Source organism: Hyposmocoma kahamanoa, unplaced genomic scaffold, assembly GCF_003589595.1.
Source record: "Hyposmocoma kahamanoa isolate Upper Pololo Valley unplaced genomic scaffold, ASM358959v1 76, whole genome shotgun sequence".
Classification (NCBI taxonomy): Eukaryota; Metazoa; Arthropoda; class Insecta; order Lepidoptera; family Cosmopterigidae; genus Hyposmocoma; species Hyposmocoma kahamanoa.
The window spans coordinates 9,319,476-9,345,370 of NW_020653900.1; the positions used below are offsets into that span (position 1 = coordinate 9,319,476).

The 25,895-nt window shown below is 37.1% G+C and overlaps 1 protein-coding gene across 1 annotated transcript; it reads left to right on the forward strand.

Annotated features, from left to right (window-relative positions):
• Nucleotides 1-4,190: 4,190 nt before the first annotated feature.
• Nucleotides 4,191-25,432, forward strand: LOC113232399 (tetraspanin-33-like). Its single transcript, XM_026467105.1, has 5 exons — nt 4,191-4,795; nt 6,147-6,320; nt 15,657-15,836; nt 20,330-20,505; nt 22,866-25,432. The coding sequence occupies exons 1-5, from the start codon at nt 4,616-4,618 to the stop codon at nt 22,876-22,878; spliced, it is 723 nt and encodes a 240-aa protein (XP_026322890.1). The 5' UTR covers nt 4,191-4,615; the 3' UTR covers nt 22,879-25,432.
• Nucleotides 25,433-25,895: the final 463 nt, after the last annotated feature.

The window sequence follows — 25,895 nt, forward strand, 5'->3', positions numbered from 1 at the left end:
GTTTTCGTTCTGCCTTGTGGTAGGGATTTTTGTTATGGTTTTTGTGTCAATTAAATTAAAGAAAATATATAAATTTAATGAAATACTTCATTTTCAGTGCTTGGACAGCGAGCCACATTTATTAAAGTCATTTTAGTTTCTGCTTATGTTAGTTCTAACAATTTATTTGAAACAGTAAAATTAAATCTGATGGAAGATGGATAAGATTCGTTCGGAAAAATCTTAAGAAAACCATGATCATTTTCTACAGAAATGTCAATGTAACGACCCATCCATCCATCCAGTCTTCTTATATTATATAGTCTATGTATCAAAGTTGACAGAGGAACGGATGGAGTTGGACGGAAATCGTTTGTTAGCTTGAAAAATGTGTTTTATATGTTTAAAACCATAAAAACAATACGTTAAACATAAACTAATAGTATTACCTTTCAATTGTGCATAATTTTATGGAAAAATAAATCAAAATGCATCGACGGCGAGGTCCTAACTTCACCTATGTCAGTGGCTGCGTAAAATACATGATTTTTGTTTTGAATTTCATATTTTGGGTGAGTGATTTTGAGCTTTTAGTACACTGATACCATGTTGCAGACATTGCCATTCATGGAAAGTGGAAATATAGGCAGGAAAGTTAAAATTTCATTGTTAAGAGAGATGTAACTTTTTCTCATGTTTGTGGTGAATCATCAGGGTATATCATCGTTCTCTGTGGGAAACACAATCTATGAACGTGTGAAAACGCAAATTAGTGAGCTCTGCTACCGTTCTCGGTACAATTGTTTCAAAATTGTAACAATGTCTATTTGTTTTCTTTGTTGAGTTTGATTTTCCTTTCATTTTCCTTCATTTTCAACAAACTTTATATTACTAATTCCGTTCACATTTTTGCTTATTCCCTATTTATTAAATATTTATGTTAATATAGTAATACAACTTTTGAATTAAGTATGATATATTTAGATAATTATTTATATTTATATATTTAAATAAATGTTCATATTTATAGCTGTATATATTTGCCTAAATGATAGGCAGCACTGAATTATGATATGTTTTATTTCGCCTGAAAGACAGTTATAACTAAAATAGAAATGAATCTGATCCTGTCTTTAAGAAAAAAGGGAATATGAATTTGTGTTGATGTACTGACGATCAGGAGGTCCATAGCTCGTTGTGAATATACCACATATTTTTTTATTATAAGTTTTACAGCTGGAAAACTAAAGTTGTTCAGGTACCAAAAGAGGCAGTTGTTGCAGGGGATTCCGCATTGTGAAATTTAATTTAATTGTATGCGAATATGTTAGAATTTACTGTTTCTTTTTTTTCCTTAATGATTTGCTTGTGAGACTAATTAGACTCAATTGTTTTTCTTTCAGTTATTAATTTTAAAACATTTTACCAATATAATGATACCTACCGTCTACCATATGTGCATGCTTTTAGCATTCAGTTTTGAATGTACTAAAATTATTATCTCTTCCGGGGCGTTTAGGTAATACTTACATGAGTCATTGTTTACTGCTAATGTTTAAATTAAAATGAAGTAATTAAATACTGAAAAAAAAAACGCATAGATAAAGTTTATCTCTAACTTATTTTTCGTATTATTGGAGTAAGTCTGCTAGTACATATTTGCTCTAAAGAATATTTAGATCATATACAGCAGTATAGCAAAGTAGCCTTTGCACAGTTTTGTAAATGTCTGACATGTACTTTACATTACAATATTGTCAATCACGTTTTGAATCAAACCCTGAACAAGAAAATGTAATGATGCCACAATTTCACTGGAAGGTGTTGTTGTTCACACTATGTGTATCCTTGAAGGTTACACAAATACACTCCTTTATTCCAATCTCTTGTTTCTCTATATGTATTTTTTAAACCAATAAAATTATTTATTGGAATATTATACTAGGTATGTTAAGCTTGAAAAGCTGTCTTTTAATACAAATGTAATGTCTCAAGTATAATTATTTGAGGTAAATAAATATTACTAGAACACTGCTACAAAATATCCCATGCTAATGTTTGCGGATGATAGTACTGTAATTTTTGACATTGAGAACCACAATAGACTTGACCAAGAAATAAACAATGAAATTAATATCTGTAATAAAATGGTTACAAGATAATAGACTACAAATTAATCTGAGTAAAACTGTGTATATGAAATTTAGACACAAAATTAATAAAGTATGTACTCAACATAACATAAGCTATATGAATACAAAATTGAAGGAGTAGGAAGTTACAAAATTTTTAGGAATATACATAGACAATAATATAACATGGGGAAAACACATAGAAATCTTGTGTATGAGAATAAATAGATTTGCATACGCTTTGTGGAGACTACCTAAAGTTGTAGACCAAGATGCATTACTAAAGGCTTACCTCGGATATGTAGCCTTAATCATAAGATAAGGTATTATGTTTTCGGGTAATGCCAAACGAAGTATGGACGTTTTGATTGCACAAAAAGGTGCATTCGGGCAATTTGTGGGTTGTGCCATATAGACAGTTGTATACCGCAATTTCACAAACAGTTCCTTCAATATACATGTTTGAAACGGTTCCTTTTGTTCGGAGAAATCTCACACTCTTCAGCAACGTGGAAAGTACGCGAAGACACAATAAATTGAAACTAGTTGCCTGTAAGACTACCCTCTTTCATGATGATATTTGTGCGATGGCGTCAAAACTATACAATAAGCTGCTTAATTGTATACTTGAGACTAACAGTTTGATTTGATTTGATTAGATATTATCATTTTGATTGCAACAAAACTGCAAAAAAATACTTGGTAGCTCATGTGACTTTACACTTAGTACATTCAGACAAAAAAATGTGGAAAAGTTAGTTAAAAATCAACGCCTTCTTGCCGCTGTTTGGAAAATAAGTTTTTTTTACTTACTGCATTTCAAGGTATGATTGTAATGAAAAATGTTTAACTAAATAAGTTGGATAATGAAATTAACGATAATTATTTAAGTAAGTTGTGAATGGTGATGGTAAAATTTTTTAGAAAAATTTTGCTTATAAATTAAATATCTGAAGTTGATTATTTCTTGGTAAAATATTTAACAACCCCAATAATAAACAAAAAAATAAAGCAGTTGCAGTTGTTGTTATTTTTACTTTTTCTTGTTATTGAAAATGTTCTAAAAATGCTTCAACTTTTTGTGACATTGTACAAAGCCATCATATTCATAACACACGGTTTGAAAAATGACATAGTTCCAGTCACAAACTTCGGTTAATTCTCGATATTACCTGTAAAAAAATTTTTAATGCTTGCATGTGATTAATGCGTTATGCAATAAAAATGTTATGTATACTGTCCATAATCAACTCTTTACTCATTGTCTATTGCTTATTTTGTATTGAATTCTTTTCAGTTATTTGGAGGGCTAATGATAGGCGTTGGCCTATATGCCTTTATAGACAAATGGCAAGCTACTGGATTAATAAAGGTATGAGGATAACTTTAGTTTTTTTAACAATTTGATTGAATTAAGGTAACCACGCAGTTGTATGCACATGACATAATACTATCTGCCGTCTAATGCGCAAGATAACCCAGTGGCATTGAAATTTTATCTTTCTGTTAAATCACTGCTTTTACGGTTACCTAACAGTCGAGTCATAATTTTTTATATTTTAAAGTATCAGGGCCTATACGATTTTGATAAACAATCCCATGCAGAATTTGGTTACCTTATTTTCTGATAGCATATGGAAAAGACAGAAACCATACCAAAGACTTTGAAAAATGGCTCGTATTGTGCATGTAAAGCCTATGCCAGGCGGAGTATGCCTGCGACTCGACGACAGCGACATACGCAGCGGGATATAGATGAAATAGTTATTTTATTGAATATCATGACTTTTATATATTTTGTTGTGAAAATATTCTATTAGTTTATTGTTAATATTGATACAAAGATGGAATAAAGACAAAGAAAAATTCCTTTGATCCTACTAGACTCGAGCCAGCATTTGCCTCAACGTGGCTACTAAGTTAAAATAGTGTTTCATTATTTATAACCGACTTCAAAAAAAAAGAGGAGGTTCTTCGACTGTATTTTTTGTACGTGTGTCACGCGATAACTCCGGCGGATTTTGATATCAAAATTGATGATTCTTTTTTGTTGAAAACGGTTGCCTCAGTATTGGTCCCATTTAAATTTGAAGACTATATTCCACCTCTAAGGGTGGCAAACTAGGAGATGAATCCGGTTTCGCGCACTTTCCGTTAACCGATTCCAACAAAACTAGGCGAATAGAAATAATGTGGTCTTCGCATGTACTCGTGACCACGATAATAGGTACCGCCCGTCGTATCCCGCACGACCCAACGGCGCAATCTGCACGTCATTTCTGTTTACTACAAAAATAACCTAGTACCGTGAATTGCGATAAAATAGTATATGTCTGTGGATAAAACGGAGTAAAAGTGTTATATATGTCGCTTGTAATATAACGGCTTACATCATCGTTACTTTAGCTTAATTGATCTGAATACATAAAGGCCAAAATACACATGCTTCCTGGTGTGTTTATTACCACTAATCCTGTCTGCTACAAGCATACAAGCGCCAGTATATGTGTATTTTGGTGTTTACTTTTAAAACCATGACATTTCGTGCATTTCAGCTGGATACAGTATACGATCTGATGTTGAATATTAGCCTTTTAATCGCGCTCCTCGGTGGCGTGGTGTTCATTGTCAGCTTCGCCGGATGCGTCGGCGCACTCAGGGAAAACACGTGCTTGCTCAAATTCGTAAGAGATTTATTTAATTGTCTGTATGGGCTAGTAAAACATCGTAGCCTCTTAATTTAATTTGCCATTTATCGATATAAAAACGTACATGCGAGTTAACAATAAAACTAGATTTACTTTTGTTGGAATATTGCCTCCAAACGACGTAACAAGATTTGCCAGTGTGTACCTTGATATGCTGCTTGATTTTAGCACCATCTAGTGTCGATATTGATTTTACTGTCTAAAGGACCCCATATATGAGACGACACATCTTCACGATCCGTCGTTTAAGGCTGATCAAAGGGACGAATCAGTAGTGTATGCCTACGTCGTTAACGATTAACTTGAATGCTAATCGTAATGCGATTATCGTGACGATCCTTAAGTTTTTGGTTACGATTTTTGCGTTAATAATATAGTCCTACGACTTTCTTATTACTTTACATATAACTTGTTAGTATTTTACATATAACTCTGTGTATGGGTTTGTTTTGTTATGTTTGCTCCTGTCCCTGAGAACACTGGCTTGACAACGTCAGGCATGACGTAACACCCCGTCCACACTCGCCAACGACTCAGGGGGTCTACTGCCGTTCTCTGTCCGACATTCGTCCGAAACATTTACAGTCAAATAAGTAATACTCGACCAAATAAAAAAGATGCATATTAATATTTACTTATTTATTGTACAGAAAAAACAAAAACACATTTCGTAACAAGGAAAACACAAACAAAAGGTTTATTTCTAACACAAAATTTCTTACTGCAGACCTATATGTACAGAAGACAATAATTACAATAACGGGTTTACGTGCACAACAAAACAAAAATTATGAAAAAAAAAACAATATCAAAAACATAAAATTATTAAAACTATATAAATACTTAGATTAGAACAAATTTCGTACTTTAATACCTATAAAATGGATGGAACTGTCGACAAATAGTGCTCCTGAACTCTCGTTTTGAAAATTGCTAAGGATTTGCTATCATGAACAGTAATGGGAAGTGCATTCCAAAGTCTGACCGTATGAATAGCGAAGGAGTGAGAATAAAAACCGGAATTGAAGGATGGAAAAGATAACTGGGACCTAACGAGAGAGCGACAGGGCTTATCCTGAGACCTGAGCAAGCTGAAACGCTCTTTCAGATACCCGGGAGCCATAGGATTGTGTAGGGCCTATTGTATAGGGCCAAAATATTATACTTATCATTGTCTTTGGTCGTGTACCTATTACTTCTTTGGCAGTAATTGTTTAGGACGGATGTCAGACAAAGAACAGGAGTAGATCCCCTCGTGATACTGACTGGGTGTACGCACGCAAGTTGCATACGCTATATGGGTTAATGATCTTAAATGTTTTTCTAGTACTCGCTGTGCCTGCTGATCTTGTTCCTGGTGGAGATGGGCGGCGCTGTATGCGGGTTTGTGTTCCCGAGGTCTTTGCACGGTCTTCTCGAGCTAAGCTTCACTGAGAGGGTCGTCCACGCGTACAGAGACGATCCTGACTTGCAGAATTTCATTGATTTCGCGCAGAGTGATGTGAGTCTAATTGACCTTATTAGTCATACACTTAAGTTTAATGTTTTAGCATATTACAACTAGATCTGGGATATAAATAAAAATATGCTAACTAACAGACAGACAAAGATTAAAATTTATAATTGTATATGTGTGTGTCCATGTCACCCGGAATACAGGTTATTTGAGTAGCAGTAGAGCTTGTGAAAGAGTTCGTCCAGGAAAGTACTGCCAACTTACCCATTTCAGCAGCCAAGCAGTAATGCTCACATTACTGCGTTTCGTTTTCGAAGGGTAAGGGTGCTGGTGAAATTACAGGCACATGGGACTTGTCAACTTAAGTCTCAAGGCGATGGGCACAGTGACAGTGCCTCTAAAATCGTTGCGATTAAAAGCTCTGATTGGTACTGTTATGCATGGGCGTGTCGCTTACCACCAGGCGCACGACTTGTTCGTCCTGTCGCTTGCTACTATAAAAAAAGAAATACAGGGTTTTCATAGTGCGAGTCTGTGAGTGTGTGTTTGCTTTATTTATTTAATGAATACCCATTTTCCTGTGTTTTAAATTCTAAGGTACAGGAATGTGAACTATAGACTGGCGTTCATATTAGACTGAGAGGTGGAGCGTTAAAATCTATCAAAATATCGTACATTTATTGAGTAAATCAACTTTAACATAATTCAAATTCAAATTCAAACCATTTATTTCAGACATTTTATATCCATATTTGTTAGTAAAAACATAGCACAACACTTACACACTAGTGTTAGTAAATACAAAACAAAAACAAAAAACATATGTACAATAATTTATACAATATTTATAAGTATCACCATTACCTGTATTATATATACATAATGATGCTACCTACAAATACTGGCTTGGCTTCGGGAATACATGGAGCTTGGTCCAATGTTCAAAGAATGAACCCTGGACCCTACCAGCAATGACCTCGAGGATGCTGTTACGGCTGTCCCGAACCCTACGCATCAGAGAGGCCACTCTTTTTCTCATGATGCACGCGAACCCATCAACGCAGGCATCCGCGAACATTCCTGAGGCGCTGCAGAATCGCGGCAGCCGCAACAGCATCCTGAATATGTTATTATATACAACTCTTAACGTACTAAGGGCTTTTTGGGTGTAGTTGACCCATAGGCTGCAGGTGTAAAAGGTCTGGCAATAAGCTTTGAATAGTGAAATCTTCACACTGTTGGTACACCTTGCAAACCTACGAGCCAACATGTTACCCCGCACTGCCAGCGCCCTACGCTCTCTTTCAACGTCAGTGTTGTCTTCCAACGACTCGGTAACCCAGTGCCCTAGGTACTTGAATCTCGGGACCCTGCTCAGAGGGGTGCCACACAACTTCACCTGTGGAATATTATTACAGTATTTGCTGCCTGCTCTGAACAGAAGCAACTCGGACTTCGCGACATTGTACCTAAGGCCATGGGCCTCAGCGTAGAGCTCACACATCCCAACTAGTCTACGGAGGGCACTTATCGAAGGACTCAGCAACACCATATCATCCGCGTAACTGATATTATTAACCATAGTACCAGCAACGGAGCATCCGACTGCGGTGTTGCTGAGTTCAACAATTAAACGATTCATGTACAGGTTGAAGAGACTCGGCGAGCTTAAGCCCCCTTGTCTCACACCACACTCCAACCTGTACATGGCAGACGTTGTGCCCGCCCATCGAACGTAGTTGAGTTGGTTGTCATACCAAAACCTAAAGATATTTATTATATCCCCTGGCAGGTCAGTTTCATTCTGTAACTTACTCCACAACCTGTCATATGACACAAGATCAAAAGCTTTGGACAGGTCGAGAAAGCAAGCATAGACAGGAGTACTTTTCGAAGTATAGTACTGGACAGTGTGCTTAAGGCAAAGGATAGCAGCTTCGGTGGACAATCCTGGTCGAAACCCAAATTGAGCATCATGTAATTTCAAGTGCTTCCTTAGATGCTTGTCAAGCAGACTGTCCAGCACTTTACCTACTATTGTGGCCAAGGATATCGGTCTATAGTTATTAATACTCGAGACATCACCCGTCCCGCTCTTCACAATGGGGACAACAACCGTTTTCATTAGATCTTGAGGCAAATGCGAATGTCCTATACACAATGTGAAGAATAAGGCGAGAACTCTAGGTAAGTGTACACTTCCATACTTCAAATGCTCTACGCTGAGAAAATCATGTCCCGGAGACTTGCCGCGCGTCATTCCCTTGATGACAGCCGCTACCTCCTTGGCCGTGAATCGGACAAGCTGTGGTTGCTGTGTTTTATTAAGATCCAGGGACTGACTCGCCGCAGGCCCCAGGGGCGACCTAACTGTAAAATGTGACCGAAATAATTCCGCTATTTGGAAGGGTTCAGTCACACCCTCCACACTGACAGGCAGGCTAGGCTTAATATTAGACTTTTTTGTCTCTTTCCAGAAATCTGTAAACTTTTTATTGTAATGGTGGGATGCTAATATATCCATACGTATTTGTTCCTTATTATTTTGACACCATTTAAGTTTAACTTTAAAATCTCTTTTAGTCTCTTGCATCCTATTGTAGATGTGGCCTACTTTAGGCTTACCACAGTTAACCCATTCCAAAAACCTAAGCCGAGCCTCCCCATGACAAGCACTGACATGCTTATTCCAGCCTGTAACATGTTTTTTTTTCTTATTACTATGGTAAGTTTTATCACAATTGCTATGTATTGCAGCTAAATTCAAGATATTAACAATATTTGAGTACATTTTATCTAAACTGAGTTTATGGTCTACATTATTACATAAATGGTCACTACACTCATTAAATTCTGAGGGAAAATTAATGTCGCGCAGGTGTTCAAAGCAAAACTTAGTATACAGGTCAATTTCATTGAAGTCCCTTTCACCCCATACAACTTTACTTTTTTGGTTAGGTATTGCACTAGTTTTTGGTCTAAGAATGTTTAAGTCACAAAAAACTTCGAGTGGAAAGTGATCCGACCAAGACACTTCGTAGTTGACACGAATGTTCACCACCGAGCTTCGAGCCGCTTGGGATACCAAGCAGTGGTCTACCCAGCTTCTGGACCCGTCTATGTCACTCACGTACGTATACGTGTCCGAATCTACTCCAAAAAGTTCCCAGTCCAGGCATTGGTAATCCTGTTCCACGCAAAAATTTTGTAATTCCTTACCAAATCGTTTTTGCACACTAGCATTAAAATCGCCTAAAATAATGACCGAATCTACACCACATTCATCCACTATTGCTTGTAATTCACCCAGACACTCCGTAAATTCTGATAAGGTGTCCTGTGAGTGATTGTCATCTGTGGGCATATATACCGAAAATATTAGAAGAGAACGATCCATTGTTTGTATCTTTATAGCTGTTATTCGATTGCTATAACAGCCGATAGTGGAAACGTTACTAAAAACGCTTTTACGCCAAAGTATAGCTACGCCACCGTACGGACGCCCACGCAGTACTCCCTCTGACGTATCAACAGCTGATTTCCCCGTAAAGGCAAAGTCAGAGCTAATCGAGCCTAAATACGGAATATCGTGTGGAAGAAGCCACGTCTCCTGCAAACAAACAACATCAGCTGTCCGACATAACATTCTAACGCTGTCAACAGATCTAGTGACTGATTTGCAGTTATAACTACAAAATTTTGCATCATACGGTCTATTATTCTTAGTCATAATTAGCACACTTTTTCATTTCTATCCAATTCTTTCTCCTCATATCTTTTGATATAAACAAAACGCCGGAATGACACACCTTCGGGCCAAAAATCTTCGTCTAAAAACAACGGTAGTTTCGGCTGTGGTACAAAAACTTTATACGAATTATATCCTCGCTCATATTTGGCATTAATTTTTTTCAATGTTACATTACATTGCGTTTTTTGGGCAATATAATGGACAATGTCTTCTTCTGTGGTCTGTTTGGCTACGTAGTTTATGAAAAGAGGTATTTTCGTGTCCGCAGCCTTAAAATTTCCGTCACCGGCCCCCTTTCCTTTAATACTCAAAAACCTATTTTTATTTTTCTTTCTTTTTACTTCAATCCATTCCTCTGCCTCTTTTTCAATAATTTGCTTCTCACTATGTTCACCTTGTAATTTTACCTCACTCGACGCCTTTGACTTGGACCACACACGATCGCACAATGGCACAGGTGGATGACTAATACCAACGTTAATCACATGACACAACGTTAAACACATAATCACTGTCAGGTACACTTTTAATTGACATTTAATAGTAATTTAAAAAGCACCATAAAGTTATTATTAATAATAATAAAACCGACATCATGCAGTTACTGCGTGAAGTCGTTATCAACTTCATACAGTCGAGGTCTCAAATAGCGACTTCATGCCTTAACTGCATGAAGTCGAAACCGACTTTATGAAGTCGAAACCGCCTTTATGAAGTCGAAACTGATTTTATGAAGTCGAGGTCGGTCTCGACTGCATGAAGTTGATCACGACTTCATGCATTAACTGCAAACATGCAGTCAATCTGTAAGCAGTCGAAGTTGTATAGATCAGTGCTTCTACCTTGAGATTACAGTAACATCTGTCGGTAGCGACCGCGTCAATTACATCACACTTTTGTATGATAAATTGTACTACAACGCCCTTAGTGGATATAAGTAGAAGTAACATTTTACACAACTGTCACTGTAATCTCATAGTAGAGGCTTATTAAGAACAATTCTCTTGTGGAGTCGAAACTACAAAATCTCGGCCATCGCAGAAAAGTTGCCTGCTTGTCGGTTTTTTATCGGATACATTTCGGAGAGCGTGCGCAGGAACTTTTCCGAACCGGAACCGTTTTTTCAGAACCGTTCCTCCTTCGGTCGTCTAGAAGGTCCGGAACACTCCATCCTTATGTCGTTGATATACCACCAATTCGCACTAAGCGCTTTGCTTCCTCCTTTCTGATGCGTACGGCAAATGAATGGAATACTCTATGGCATCTGTGTCTCCCGAAACGTACAATTTGGGGCTATTCAAGGCTGGAGTGAATAGGCATTTTTTTTAGGCAAACGCGTTCCATCGTCGGTCACATCGTCACTTAACATCAGGTGAGATTGTTGCCAAGCGTGTGTCTATTATACATATATTAAAAAAAAGATAAAGGAAATAGTTAACGTCGAGTCGTATCACGAACTCAGAGTTAGGGCTCTAAACAACGATGGTTGGCGATAAACCGACAAGAACCAAGCTCTTAATTATGACATAGAAAGTAAATAAAAAAATAAAATAAAATGACATAAAAAAAAAAATGCAAATTAATTTCCTTCCTTCAGAGTTGGGTCGCTGACCACCGCTCTGGGTCGTGGTTGGATCTGCAGAGGTCTACAATCGTTCTCCGTCCAAGACAATTATTGTGAAATAAGTAATACTCGACCATTTTAAAAGAGACATGATGCGAATGAAGTTTCATAGTTGACATTGTTTTTTTAAACGACTTCAAAAAAAAAAAGAGGAGGTTCTCAATTCGACTGTATGTTTTTTTTGTATGTATGTTACGCGATAACTCCGGTATTTGTGAACCAGTTTTCATGATTCTTTTTTTTGTTGGAAAGAGGGTACCTCCATAGTGATACCATTCAATTTTGAAGAAAATCATCCACCTCTAAGGGTGGCTGTTCACGCATAAAGCTTCATTTTTATAAATAAAAAAAATATATAAAAGCGCCTAAATTTTAGTACAATGAGCAATTATTTTAATGGTTGATTTTGCTATTCTTTAATTCAAGGCGTTTTTTTCTCAATATACTTTGAGTAGTGAGAACCGATTTTTATTATCTCATGTGGCAAGTCCCGTATAGTGGCGAACTAGGGGATGAATCCGGGTTTGCGCACTTTCCGGTAACCGATTTCAATAAAATTTGGTAATTATATGTAATTCCACGTACTTTTGAGGTCGGTTTTTTTAGTACTCTGTACTGAGATTTTTGGTTTTTAGTTACTCATACAACATGTTCGCGAACAAACTGATGTTGAATGTTATCAACTGAAATAAGATATTTATTTTATTACAGCCTGTATAGGTACTGAAAATTAACTTCCAGCGAAATTGTGTTTCTACGATTGAATTTTGACATGTCGCACTGTTAATACAATAGTGCATTAACTGAAAAAGTGTATTTTCTCAGAGTCGACGAAAAACAAATTATTTGCTTCCCGTGAAAGGTCTGTGTAAATTTATGTATAGGTTATTTCCTACTTGCCAAATATACATATTTTAAAATAAAAGAAAAAAAAAATCATGTCATATTTTTGAATTAGGACTATTTTGGCCAGAACTACCTCACATAAAGCGTGTCTCATTTTGAGTTAAGTAGATATCTTTTACTTGTTTTTTACAATATTCTAATGACGGTTTTATTGACGTGTACAAAATCAAATTTCACGTTCAACAATGGTATAATCTTGAATTTCACATATTTTGAATTATAACACTATTGTAATATCAGTGCGATGTTATTTCGTAAATTTATTAATTTAACTGTCATAATCAAACTTGGACATTTTTATGACAATATATTTTCGAATTAACACTTTACATATATTGAGTTATACAGATTGATACGAGATCCATTTCGTTCTATCATTTGAGTTACATTTTTATTTATATAAAAAAGGTTGACGACTATTAGGAGCGAATGTTCGCTTTTGAAAGTTTATTTTTATGATATCAAGTGACGGGACGAACAAGTCCTGCGCCTGGTGGTAAGCGACACGGCTGTTCATAACAGTTGTTGTACCACTCAGAGTTTCGAATCACAAAGATCTGAAGAGCATTGTAACTGTCATAAATTTGATAAATTGACAAGTTCCATGTAATTGCACCAGCACCCTTACCGAAACCAAAACGCAGTAATGCTCACATTAATGCTTGGTGTAGAAATAGGTAAAGTGGCAGTACTTTCCTTTACGAACTCTTTCACAAGGAGTTCTTCTGCTACTTGGAGTTGTAACTGCCTCCGTGGTCGAACGGTTACCATGAAGGACTGTCACGCAGAGGTCCCAGGTTCGATTCCCGGGCCGGGAGAAATATTTGTATAGTCTACATTCATTTCTCTCATGAGTTTGGGTGTAATTTGTGGTTGTCTATGTGTGTGTCCATGGCACCCGCGACACAGCGTTTCCTTAGTGCGGGGCTATGTTGAGTGTGTGCATTATTAGTGTGTGCTTTATTACTAACAAAAAGTTGTGTAAGATCTAACGTCGTTATCAATGACGTCTAGAGACGAACCCATAAATAGGCAATAAAACCTGTATTAAAAATGGATAATCTGCAGTACTTGTTATGAAACATATGAAAATTTTATAAATTTAGAAAGTTACTTTTAAAATAATATCATATTATAAGCTACGACACCTACTTTTTAAAAATACAGTCCTTAACAATGATAAAGAAGTGTTCTGAAAAAGGTACTCGTGTAACAAAGAATATCGAATATAATAATACAGTGAATGATGATATCGTGTAGCGTGTGGGTTACGCAACATAGCGCTATACAGTGCGAGTAGTCGCTGTTAAATCAATTCAGAGTGCGAGGGACTCACTGCGGAACAAGTGTGAGCAAGAGTAAGAATTTACTTATTTAGCGCTACATTGTGTTACACAGCGCTTTGTAGCCCTACATAACACTAATAGCCGCTGTTAACTCAATGAATAATTCTAACAACTCCAAAAGCGAGAAACTTATTTGATAGTGCTGTGTAGCTCTAACGTTTTATAAATCCTATGGTTTTTTTTAATACGACGGGATGAACAAGTTGTGCTACTGGTGGTAAGCGACACGCCTATCCATAGCAGTTACAGTGCCACTCAGAGCTTTGAATTGCAAAGATCTTAGAGGCACTGCGACTGCACTCGTCACCCTGGGATATAAGTTGACAAATCCCAAGTGCTTGTAATTTCACCAGAACCCTTACCCTTCAAAACCGAAAGGCAGTAATGTGAGCATGCCAGTACTTCACTGGACGAACACTTTTACAAGCTCTTCAGCTACTAAAACACACAAACACACACATACATGGACACACCATACAAGCAGTATTTGTATAAGAAAGCCCAAAATCATCGTCTGCGTAGCGCCTTAACCAGTTACATTGTACGAGTATATTACAATCTCTTTTAAAACACTTTATGTGTCACGCCGATTACGTAAAGCCAGCTTTATGGAGGTTGTTGATTTGCATACGATTCAATATAACGTTATGTAGATTTAATGTAACTATGTCAACGCGGTGATATAACCGATGTCCATGGTTTGTTGACCTGCAGTTTGGAGATGCCACTTTTCCACAAATTTAAGTAGGTATAGGCAGCGTCAAAATGATCTACTCGTTCAAAACTAATACTATTAATATATTAATGACGACTGTACAACGGTTTTGCATTGTTGGCGATGAGGAGGAGCTCCTGGAATCGACTCCCGGTAGGACCAAATTGCGAAATTTACTTTTCTAAATTGTTTCTTGTCTGGGTGTTCTGGAAAGTGCTACAGAATGAATACCGTTGCTCTGGAAACCATAGTACAAGGAATTGCCTAGTTTGAAAGCAGGTCATTGCTATGGGTGTCTGGCACATAATAATAATTATTAATAACTTTAAGGTGTTTTTTTTTAATTAATATCAAATGTCTATCAAATATGTACCTGACGGTGATTGCGATATGGTTGTTTACTCATATGTGCGATATTTTGGTAGGTTTCAGTACTATATTTCTCTGTCTAATATGAAAGCCAGTCTACTCACATTCGTGTACTTTAGAACTTAAAACACACGTAAGAGTTTCAATCGTCTTTAACATTAAGGCAGACTTTCAAGTTAGAACGGTTTCTTGAACAGGGTTTCTTAACTTTTGTCTAGTCATGGACCCCTCTCAAGATTTCAAAGAGCCCGCGGACCCTTTTTGAAAAGATGAAGAACTTCCTGCGGTGCACGGAAATACTATGCAGGTTTTTGTCGTGCCGTCAGATTTAGATTAATAAGTGTTCTTTTTTACAAAATTTTTAACTATAAATAATAAATAAAATAAGAAAAGCTAGCGGGTTGCAATGATGCGCGTTTCGCTCGCACCTATAAATGGAAAGGCGTCCTATGGCGCGAAAATTCAAAAAGTCACGTGGATTGTACCTATTTATTCACAACATATTGTATACCAATATTTATATTAATGTAATACGTTAGGTAGGCTCGTCACGGACCGCGGGTGGGCTAGTAATATTTTTTACACGGACCCCTTACGGGTCCATGGACCACAGATTAAGAAACCCTGTTCTAGAATGATTTTATTACTACTTTTGTTTATTCAATTTCAGTTCCACTGTTGCGGTCTAACCTCAGATGGATACATGGATTGGTCCAAAAACGAGTACTTCAATTGCTCGTCACCGTCAGTGGAACGCTGCGGTGTGCCTTTCTCATGCTGCATCAATGCCACTGACATTACATCAGGGCTAGTCAATATAATGTGTGGCTACGGCGTACAGAACTACCCGGTAAGTACAGACGGCAGCACTGGGGGCGATTTTCGAACAAAAGCGTATAGATTGAAGTTTTGTTCTGTTGATGACTAATCATAAAATTTATAGCCTGTTTTTTTTTAAGACAGTGACAGAATAAAATTACATTTGCAGGGTTCATACAGGGTCAGAGTTTCATAAAATCTCCAATAGTTATGTAGTTGCTGTCGATAGTGTTATCGATAGATTGTGAAAGAAGATAAAATTTTTACTCCACTAGTTTATTTTAGTTAAAGATCGAACACTGAGAAATAATTCTTTCGATCTGTGTGGATTCGAACCAATGTCTTCCAGTAAACCGTGCCAGACGCTATACCAACTAAGCTACGGAACGAACTCCATATCTTTCTACGTTGGTTTTGATTATAGAGCCCCGCCCTTGATACGAGAAGGGCACTATAACCTGTGCGCGCACAGGAACTTTATAAGTTCAAGTTCTAACCCCAGATCAGCCAGAGTACAGGGTTGTCACTTGACTTCATCCGGTTCTTCGAGAGGCTAAAACCGGTGCCTCGAGTGAGCCGCTCCGGGTGCACGTACAGTACCCTCCCAATTTTCTGGATAGGTACTGGAGCTGTAGGCACGATCACTTCCTGTTGCGCATTGCACACCTAGCGGTTGCCACTGCTAAGCCGGCGACTCTGGGTCCGCTACTAAATATCGTCATTGGTGGCGGTGCTGTAAGACACGCTCACTTCCCGACGCCGAAAAACGACGTCTCTCCAGTTCCCAATAACCTAAGCGGCGGGAGGGACCGGAGGATATCTAGCTTATCCTCTACTAGCTCTCCGGGCTAGTGCCGGAGATGCGAGTCGCAGTGTACTGCGACAATGTCCGGACATAGCTTCCAACTTAAAGGGCAACTCACGTGATCCGCACGTCTCCTCGATTCAGGCCCTCAAATAGACCGCTAGTAAGACGCACTAGCTGCTCACGCGACAGACACCCCGTACTCTGCAACTAACCACAAATCCCAGCGAGTCCATACCCAAGTCCGGGTCCGCCAGAGACGGCAAAGGCGTATCACTGGCGGAGGGCTTGGCCTGGACGCTCGCTGTACCCTGGTCTTGCCGTCGAGCCCGTAGTCTCTCCGAAAAACCCTATCTCTCGGGTCGGTAGATAGGGACGCTACGGAACGAACTAGCGGAACTTTTAAAAACCAAACACATAGATTTGCTACAAGCACACAGAAAAGAAATCGTAAGGTCCGCTAGTTAGGTAGGTAGGGCCGTGGCCCTAGTTTGGCATACAGATGCAGGTTCAAAATCTGATAGATCGATAGCACATTTTTTCCTACAAACCTGTTATAAAACTTCACCTTATAGACGCATGCTTGGTCATCATATTTTTATGTTTTTTTAGCTAGCAGTTGTCGAGAAAGAAAATAAAGATAAAATTGAGTTTTGAAAGGCCCACCCAGGAAGTTGTTATCTGTATGGCGTACTTCCTGAATAAAAACTGTTATTATGTTTGATGAATTAATTAAAGTAATTTTTTTTACTTTAATGGCCTTGGGTGCGTGCTATTTACAGATTTTTTATTCACTGTTCCAAGTTATAGTTATAGTAGTTTATGCGAGTGTTGCATAATGAAAGGCATTAAAACACGATTGAGGGTTTATGAAACGAGCCGACAGGCGAGTTACATAAAAACATCACACGAGTGTTTTAATGCCTAATTATGTGCAGTTACATACACTGCTTTATCTATACACATATTATAAGCTCTCTATGATGTGTTCAGGAACCGCATGTTACGACTGGCGAAATGGCGGCAAATAAAAACTTTTCTCACGCTTGTCACACAACCGTAGTTTTTATTTAATTCATAGACAAACTAGAGTCGACCCCAACTGTCACATCGTTCAATATCAAGTAACGCTTAGACTATGGAAACTAAAGGACATGTTATGTTGACATATATAAATCAGACCTTATATCTATATGATGCATTTTGACTTTGAAAACATAAACATGTTATTGTCTTTGTTTAACTCTTGCGTGCCGTCTTAAGCCAAAAGAGATAGCATTACATTGGTCTGTGTCGAACACGGGAATCGAAAATACGTAACGTCATCTTAAATGCTAACCGTGTCCATTTCGCAGTACATGCATGATACGGTTGTCAGAGGGAAGTATATCAAATGTCAAAACAAATGTTTTTCCAAGTTTTATTTAATTATTCGCATGTATTGTAATAAAATGGACAAAAATATTGACAGTGAGAACAATTAAGTATTAATAAAAATTCGTCTCTGCAGCATTACGGGATGTGGCATTTGAAAAAGCGAAGATCGACCGAATGTAACATTGTACAAGCACGTTTTATTTTTCTGTCTATAAATCACACAAAAGCCCAAGTATTTCATGTAACATATTTAAGTAGTTTATTCATAAATCTTGCCAAATTTTGCTTTGGTTTCTTCAGATTGCCTGTTTATTTGTATATTTTGATGATTGTTGTCAACGATTATTTTGACATAGTGTTCTCTTGGAAACGTACATATTATGGATATTCTGTTATTAAAATAATTCACTACGAGGTTTTTATTATTTTATTATTATTATTATTATTTTTACTATTTCAAGTTTACCTACAAATCAAAAAAGAAAAAAGAATGGTTGGAAATCATACCGCCGTATAATAGTGCCAAATATAAACATTGAATCAAAGACCATCTTCATTTATTTTATTCGCTTCATTTTGAAAAGTCAAATTTTAATATAACTTTGAATGTAACTAGATTACATGATAATGCAATTCCATCATTAGGTTTATTGGTAAATAATTTTATATTTAATTTAGATTAAACAAGACTCATTTACTAGGCATTCTCAGTTCCTGAAAACAAAATTATCCACTCGTTTCCGATTTTTTCCCACTGACAACTCTAACTACTAAAAACTCTTATTTTATGAAGCCAGCAATAGAAAGACCATGTTCATCTAACGTTGCCGGGTGAAGGCCAATACCAACGTATAGACTGCCTATTTACCTTGCCTTGCCATCGTTCAGTGTCACTCGCCTAGCTGACCGAGTGAAGGCGAGCGCTAACGTATATAGAACTCGTTTGACGTGTCTTGTCACAACTCGCAAATGCTCGTGACTACTTGTCTCACTTCGGAGAAGTGTCGATTTTTCTGCACAAATCAAAGGCGCTCGGCCAATAGTAGTCAATTGACTATAATCATTGTCATCATATACAAATTGAGTATAATCAGAAATTTGCTCGCTATTTAATATATGCGAAACATGTTTATACTAACATTGTCTCTTGTTACATCTGTTATACCATGTTTTAATCAAATAAACGTATGATAATAATATTATTATTGATAATATTACTACTTTCATTTATTTCCAAAATTAAATAGAAGTATTAAAGATTCACTTAAATCCGTCACTGATATTAATTCTATACCAATGCATAAATACAAAAAAGCTTACACTATTTGGAATCTGTTTAAAAATTTCTCTATGAAAATATGAATCTTGCGGGTTGGAAATGTATAGGATTTATATTTCAAAGTTTTCTCTTTTTTATATACTCTCAAATTACAAAATATTATTTTTTTCTGTGCAAATTCACTTTTCGTAATATTTGAGTATTTGTAAACGCAAAACAATAAATTAAAATTGCATGTGACATTCTCGGATATTCCCATATAACCTAAAGTATTCCCAAATGGAATATTGATCTACTTTAATTAAATGTTTGCATGTCGATAGTGACATTTCGATAGATTATGGTATGACACTAAAGAAATCCGCCATTTGTTCGTTCAATTTTTGTTTAGGTATTCATTCCGTAGTTAGGGCAGCTAAAAAAAGAAAGTTTTATTTTTTTTCCATCCTCTAAGAAGTAACGTGTGAAATTTTGCCATTGATATTTCATTTCGAATAAAACTTCATCTCGACTGATGTTAGAATTGAGGTCTAATTAAATTGTTATGTTTTTCAGAGATGTTCGAAATTTGAATAATAACATTTTCACATTTAAGAAATTTGTTCTAACAAAACAGTTTATCTTTATGCTGATCGTAATTTGCGGTTTTTTAACACATCATAGTGTTTATGATGTGTGTGTAGATAAAATATTATTAAATACAAGAATATCTCTCGTAACTAGTTTTCCATAAACAGTATTTCCTAATCTAAATTATTAGATAATTAAATTATATATTGTATATAATAATTGAAAACACACAAATTCAAATAAGTTTAGTATCGATTTTTCTTGTCACCAGTCGTGACGCCAGACCGACCACTGCCGCTTAAGCTTTTTCGTAATGAACTGTTTTAAATTATTGGATTAAAATAGAAAAACAGCATTATATAAAATTACAAAAAACGACATTTTTTATGTAGATTCTATTTCAGTCATAAAATTATGTGAAAGCAAGTTGCTGTTGTCAATTGTATTATTTTATTTATTTATTTATTACATTAATTATTTTAAACAATTGCAGGTAGCAGAAGCAAGCAAACGCGTCTGGACGAGCGGTTGCATAGAAATCGTGCGCTCTTGGGCAGAGCGTAACTTATACACAATTGCCAGCATTGCTCTCGGAGTGGCGCTGTCGCAGCTCTTTGTGATTTACCTGGCTAAGACTCTGGAGGGGCAGATCGAGCTTCAGAAGTCCAGGTGACTACATTACATCAACCTCATGAGTCGATACTACCTCAGCGCGAATAAAAATTTTTTTGTGCTTAAAAAAAGAATGAAAAATGTATGTCGTATAGTATACGTGTTCTATTTAGTTCAGTTGATATAAAAAAAATCATTGCTATTTGAAAAGTAGCTATTGAATACAGCGGTTTTCTTGCAAAATTTCGAGGTAAGTTTGTGTTTTTTTTTTCCTAATATGAAAATTTTTAGGATTCGTGTTTTCACACCGTATAGTAGTCATGGTATATCATTGACTTACAAATAAATGGACGACGGGTCTAATACAAAAACCACGAAAAAAATGTCCCAAGTCAACCTATTCGAAATTTAAATTGTAATGTCATCGCAGTATCGCGCTGTCAGTAGAACAAATGAAGACTAAAGCGGAGTGTCGCGCTCTGTATACGATTTTAGCGCCTTAAAAGTGCGGACACTTTTTAGCGCGGACCCGACGTCCATATAATTGTAAGTCAATGTGGTATATCCTCAAATTTGCTATATATTTTTCCAAAGTGATTGATTCAACAATTTCACTGTTACGCGGAACCAACCAAAGCTTTTTGAGGTAGTATATAGACTCTTAGTAATCCACGTCCACGTTTCATTCAACATTTTTGTGTGAGCTTTCATTGATCTTGTCGTTTCTTTAAGAAAAGGTTTTATAAGAAAATACATTTTCATTCTAGCGTCACAGCACGATCATGAAAATTTAATTTATGTTAAGAAAAGTAGTAATTTTATGAAAAATAGTGGTAAACATGACCTTAATACGCGAAATAAATAAAAGAAACCGACTTCAAACTTTACTATATGTACATATAAACTGAATCTGGAAAGTTAACAATCGGTTACTGGAAAGTGCGCGAAACAAGATTCATCCCCTAGTTGACCATTTTTAGAGGTGAAATATTTTCTTCAAATTCGAATGTGACCAATTAATACTGTACCAAAAAAATAATAATTAAAACGGTTCACAAATACCGAAGTATTCGCGTATAACAGACACACAAAAAATACATTCAAATTGAGAACCTCCACATTTTTTTGAAGTTGGTTAAAAATAAAGTAGCTGTTCTTGACAGTCGTCTTTACAAAGTCACAAATTTCTTTAAGGGACACCTTGTATTACCTTCTATTGTGATGTACTATTCTAGTGATATTCAAAATTAGAACTTATGATGACGATTACGTTTAAAACTACAGTGACAAAAACTTTACAAAAGGTTCAGGTATTTATTTATTTTTACACTACTCCTTTTTGAGTATATTATTCATTCTTCTCAGAGGACTATGCCTTACTAATAAGTTGCAACTTCGACGAGTTCTGTAGCCCAACGGTTCGTTGGGCACTTCATAAGTTCTCGGGTTTGATTTCCAATAGGACCAATCTGGAAAATTATTTATTTTTTGGCATGTTCTAAATTGGTTCTAGTCTTAGAATGTCCACGTTTGAGACCAGGTAATTGGTGTATGTCCAACAATGGACAGGTCGTTTATGTTATACGAAGACGGCGCCATCTATCGGTTGCGTAGCCTAACTAGTTCAATTTTCTCACTCGTTTCCCACTGCGTATAACTTACCCACTACCTAGTTCTAATACGCAGGACAGGTGGCGCTGATCTCCTCGGAAGTTCCTTTCCTTACCGTGTGTGTCGCTAGCATATCGATGCCTTACTTTCTCAAAGTCGTATCTTATAAAGATGATTATTCAGGAGAGTGCAAAACTTTCTATTTATTTTAAATTTCTTATCAAGGCTGTTATTTTGGATGCATTACTTTAAGAATAGGTAAATGCCAGTGTGTGAATATGAAGGAAACGTAAAGTAAATAAATAAATAAATAAATAATAAATAACGCACACACTCAACATAGTCCCGCACTAGGGAAACCCTGTGTCGCGGGTGCCATGGACACACACATAGACAACCACAAATTACACCCAAACTCATGAGAGAAATAATTGTAGGCCATACAACTATTTCTCCCGGCCCGGGAATCGAACCTGGGACCTCTGCGTGGCAGTCCGGCATGGTAACCGGTCGGCCACGGAGGCAGTTGCACACTAGAACACAGTTGAACGTGTCTGCAAAATTTGTATATACAATCCATGTTTTGCACTTCAGTACCTTTGTGCTTTAAGATACGAGTTTGAGATAGTAAGGCGACGATATAAGACTTATGTAGCTGTCGATTTATTTAAAAACATTAGAACAAGAACGATAGACATGTACATTGCATCTTTTTATTTTCATCGCGTCACAACTTCATCCGGAAGAATCCTATCCTCGATAAAACAGCAACTCTGGTACATTTATAAATATTTGTCTTCGAGCAGATGGCAAACATGAAACAGGGGAACCGCGGGCGCGTACCGCGACGAGTGCCGGCGCGCGCTTCTGTAGCACGCGCCCCCCGCCCCGACACACGGACCGAGACCTCCAGGACCACCCCTGTTTCAACCTCAGAGTCACTTGGAACGGTCACCCTTCGTATTGGATCCTCAGGTATCTCAATCACAAGGGTATTCCTCAAGAGTTCAAGGTTATCCAATGGGTCCAGACTCCTCGTCGTCGGGTCCGCACCCGCATGGGGCCGCGCCCGCACTACATATATAATTGTGCCATTTAAACATGTATTTATTGTTGCATTTCATTAACACTTCCAAACTTTTTATGGATATAAAATAATGTAACGGTAGATTGGGTGACATAAACGTGGTCTTGACACGTGCTGCGGGGCTTTGGGGTCTTTCGATCAATCACAATCTTTATATTACCTGTGGTGTGTGAGAGCGAAACGCGTTCGACCAATTGTAAGCGTTCCTCTTTAAACCACGCAAAAATCAGTGTCATAGTCTAATAAGACAAGAAGGGTTAAGGTAGAACTCCGAAGTTGGCTTCCTGCAGTTTTTAATACGATCGGTTGTATTCTGGTGCTTAATACAATTATGTCGAACTATTAACCACAACCAGAAAAGGAGTTATATAGCAGTTATATAAGGAAGACGAATACTACGATACACTCAGTTTGCCAATTTCTTCCCATATTTTATCCTATATATCTCGAATCATATAGGGTGTAATGCAATCTACTATGAGTTCGTCGTTAACAAACGGGACTGTTCGCGTCTTGATCTTGCTACACAAACTATCTTGATAATGATATTGATAAATAAAGAAACCTTGTTGATCTTAAAAATGGTATTTATTTCGTTAACTTTATTACAAAATGAAACACCCGCTTGCTTATGACAATGCCTTGATTTGCAAATGTGTAGAAATTATAACTAAACATAAAAATGTTGTTGCGGTGACATGGTTAATGTGCGGTATTAACCCTACAGGGACGTTAAGTGACGCGCGGCGGCGCTGCTACAGAAACAGTAACGTCACGGAATCTCAGTCGTTTGCGTTGGTCAGCGCTTGCTATGAATTCATATTAAACAACATAGGGTCGCGGTCGCCGGTCACAGTCGCCGGTCGCGGTCGCCAACATCGGAATGTTACCTTAAGTTCACACAAACGTAGCAGTGCGTCTTGTATGTGTGCACGCCCGAGCTTTGTACGGACGCACTCATTCACATAATCTCGCGGCGTCTTTCATTCCAAAGACTCGCACGAAGCGTTATGCTTCCACATTTATATGGCGATCGGCTATGGAGTGGAATTCCTTGTCTGCAGACTTGTTCCCTGAACGTTATAACTTGGGCCTTTTCAAGGCGAGAGTGAATAGGCATTATTTAGGTGTGTGTGCTCCAACGTCGACCTCATTGTTATTTTCCATCAGGTGAGATGGAGGTCAAATGTGCACTTATAATTTATAAAAAAAAACATGTCGCGTCATATAAAATAACAATGTGACAACCCTACGCTCCTAGGGACGTGTATGCATTGATACAACGAACAGGCGGGAGTTGCCCTTTTTGTCTTATTTATACTATGGCCGTGTAATGATTGGTCGAAAGGATTTGATATTTGTAATCTCAGTGATAATAATTTTGAGTAGTGTGGAGGCATAAAAAAATCGAGAGACCGTTACCCTTCGCCCCTAGAACCATAGAATGACTGTGTCTGTAGCAGTTAATCTATAGTAGGTTTTGAATAATTGATGTATCAGTATAACTTTGAGATAGTACGTAGTAAGTTAATTAAAAAATAAAAACACGTCAAATGTATATTATAATTGATGACGAGTATATGAATCTCCAAACGAATGGCAAATTAATTCTGTGCAGTTCGCACAAGGTTTATAATTATGTCAATAATAAAGCCGACCAATTGGCTATTGCAGACTGCAATTTTCCTCTTTATTTTTAAATCGTATTGAAATGTTCGTATCGTAGTATTAAGTCCCATGAATTTTTATTATGCTTTAGTTAATTCGCCTCCATTCAATTTAGCACGAAACCTCCGGCCTGCTTGTCACTATATTGTGATGTCATAAGTGTAGTAATCGTACAAGCGAAAATGTCGCCTGGTATAGTAGTAACATTTTAAAAATGAGATCTCGTTTAAATACTTGATATTTGGTGCCAAACTGCCGGAAGTACAAATCTAAAGTCACCAGAAGTGTTATTTTTCTAATTTCATTTGGTAATACATTACTCAGAACGAAATTTCAAACCCCATAAGCACATGGATATATTTTTTTACTTTTTATTAGTTTTTGGCACTGGATACAAGAACACTTTCATATCGTGAGACGACCTCGGTGGTCTAACGGTTTGTACTGTGGCCACTGGATGAAGAGGTTCCGATGACAAAAAATTAACGTGCGTTTTCAAACTCACACACTTTACGTACTTTCGTTCAATCATTGAGTATATAATCAGAAATAGAGACGAAATGTCATTTAATTTGTTTGAAAACTGTTCTGCCAAATCATTACTGTGACAACTGCGCTCAGATTGGCCAGCCCGAATTCGAAACAATTGACGGTTGTCGACCAGTTTAACTTTAGCTGTGCTATAATGGACGAAAATTGCAAAAATACATATTTAATTACAAAAGAAATATGATTCCGTTTGTTTTGTAATTAGATGCTTTGCTGTTTTTCCCACACCACCAAATGGAACAGCCCCCATACAATATAATACATACAATACACTGTAGTATGAGGACATTGACAACTGTCAGAGCGTTGCGCACTACGTCCCACCAAATGTCACAGGGATCATATAGGTGTACACGCGTTATTCATGTTTTCTCGGTTTCGAATTCAAGTTTATTCAAAATTCGCATTTAGCACACAAGCGACAACCGAAGTGGGTCAGAGTTTTCTAGATTTATTTGTATAGTCTGAATTCGGAACAAATATAAATCGGATGCAGTGCTCAAACACACTTAAGGTGGTAACGCGTCGACTT

Bases quoted from the DNA above. Each gene is read 5' to 3' on its own strand.
- LOC113232399 (XM_026467105.1), top strand. From the start codon at position 4,616: ATGTGTATTTTGGTGTTTACTTTTAAAACCATGACATTTCGTGCATTT. The intron at 6,321-15,656 runs GTGAGTCTAATT...ATTCAATTTCAG, and splicing joins TTGATTTCGCGCAGAGTGAT to TTCCACTGTTGCGGTCTAAC. The intron at 15,837-20,329 runs GTAAGTACAGAC...AAACAATTGCAG, and splicing joins ACGGCGTACAGAACTACCCG to GTAGCAGAAGCAAGCAAACG.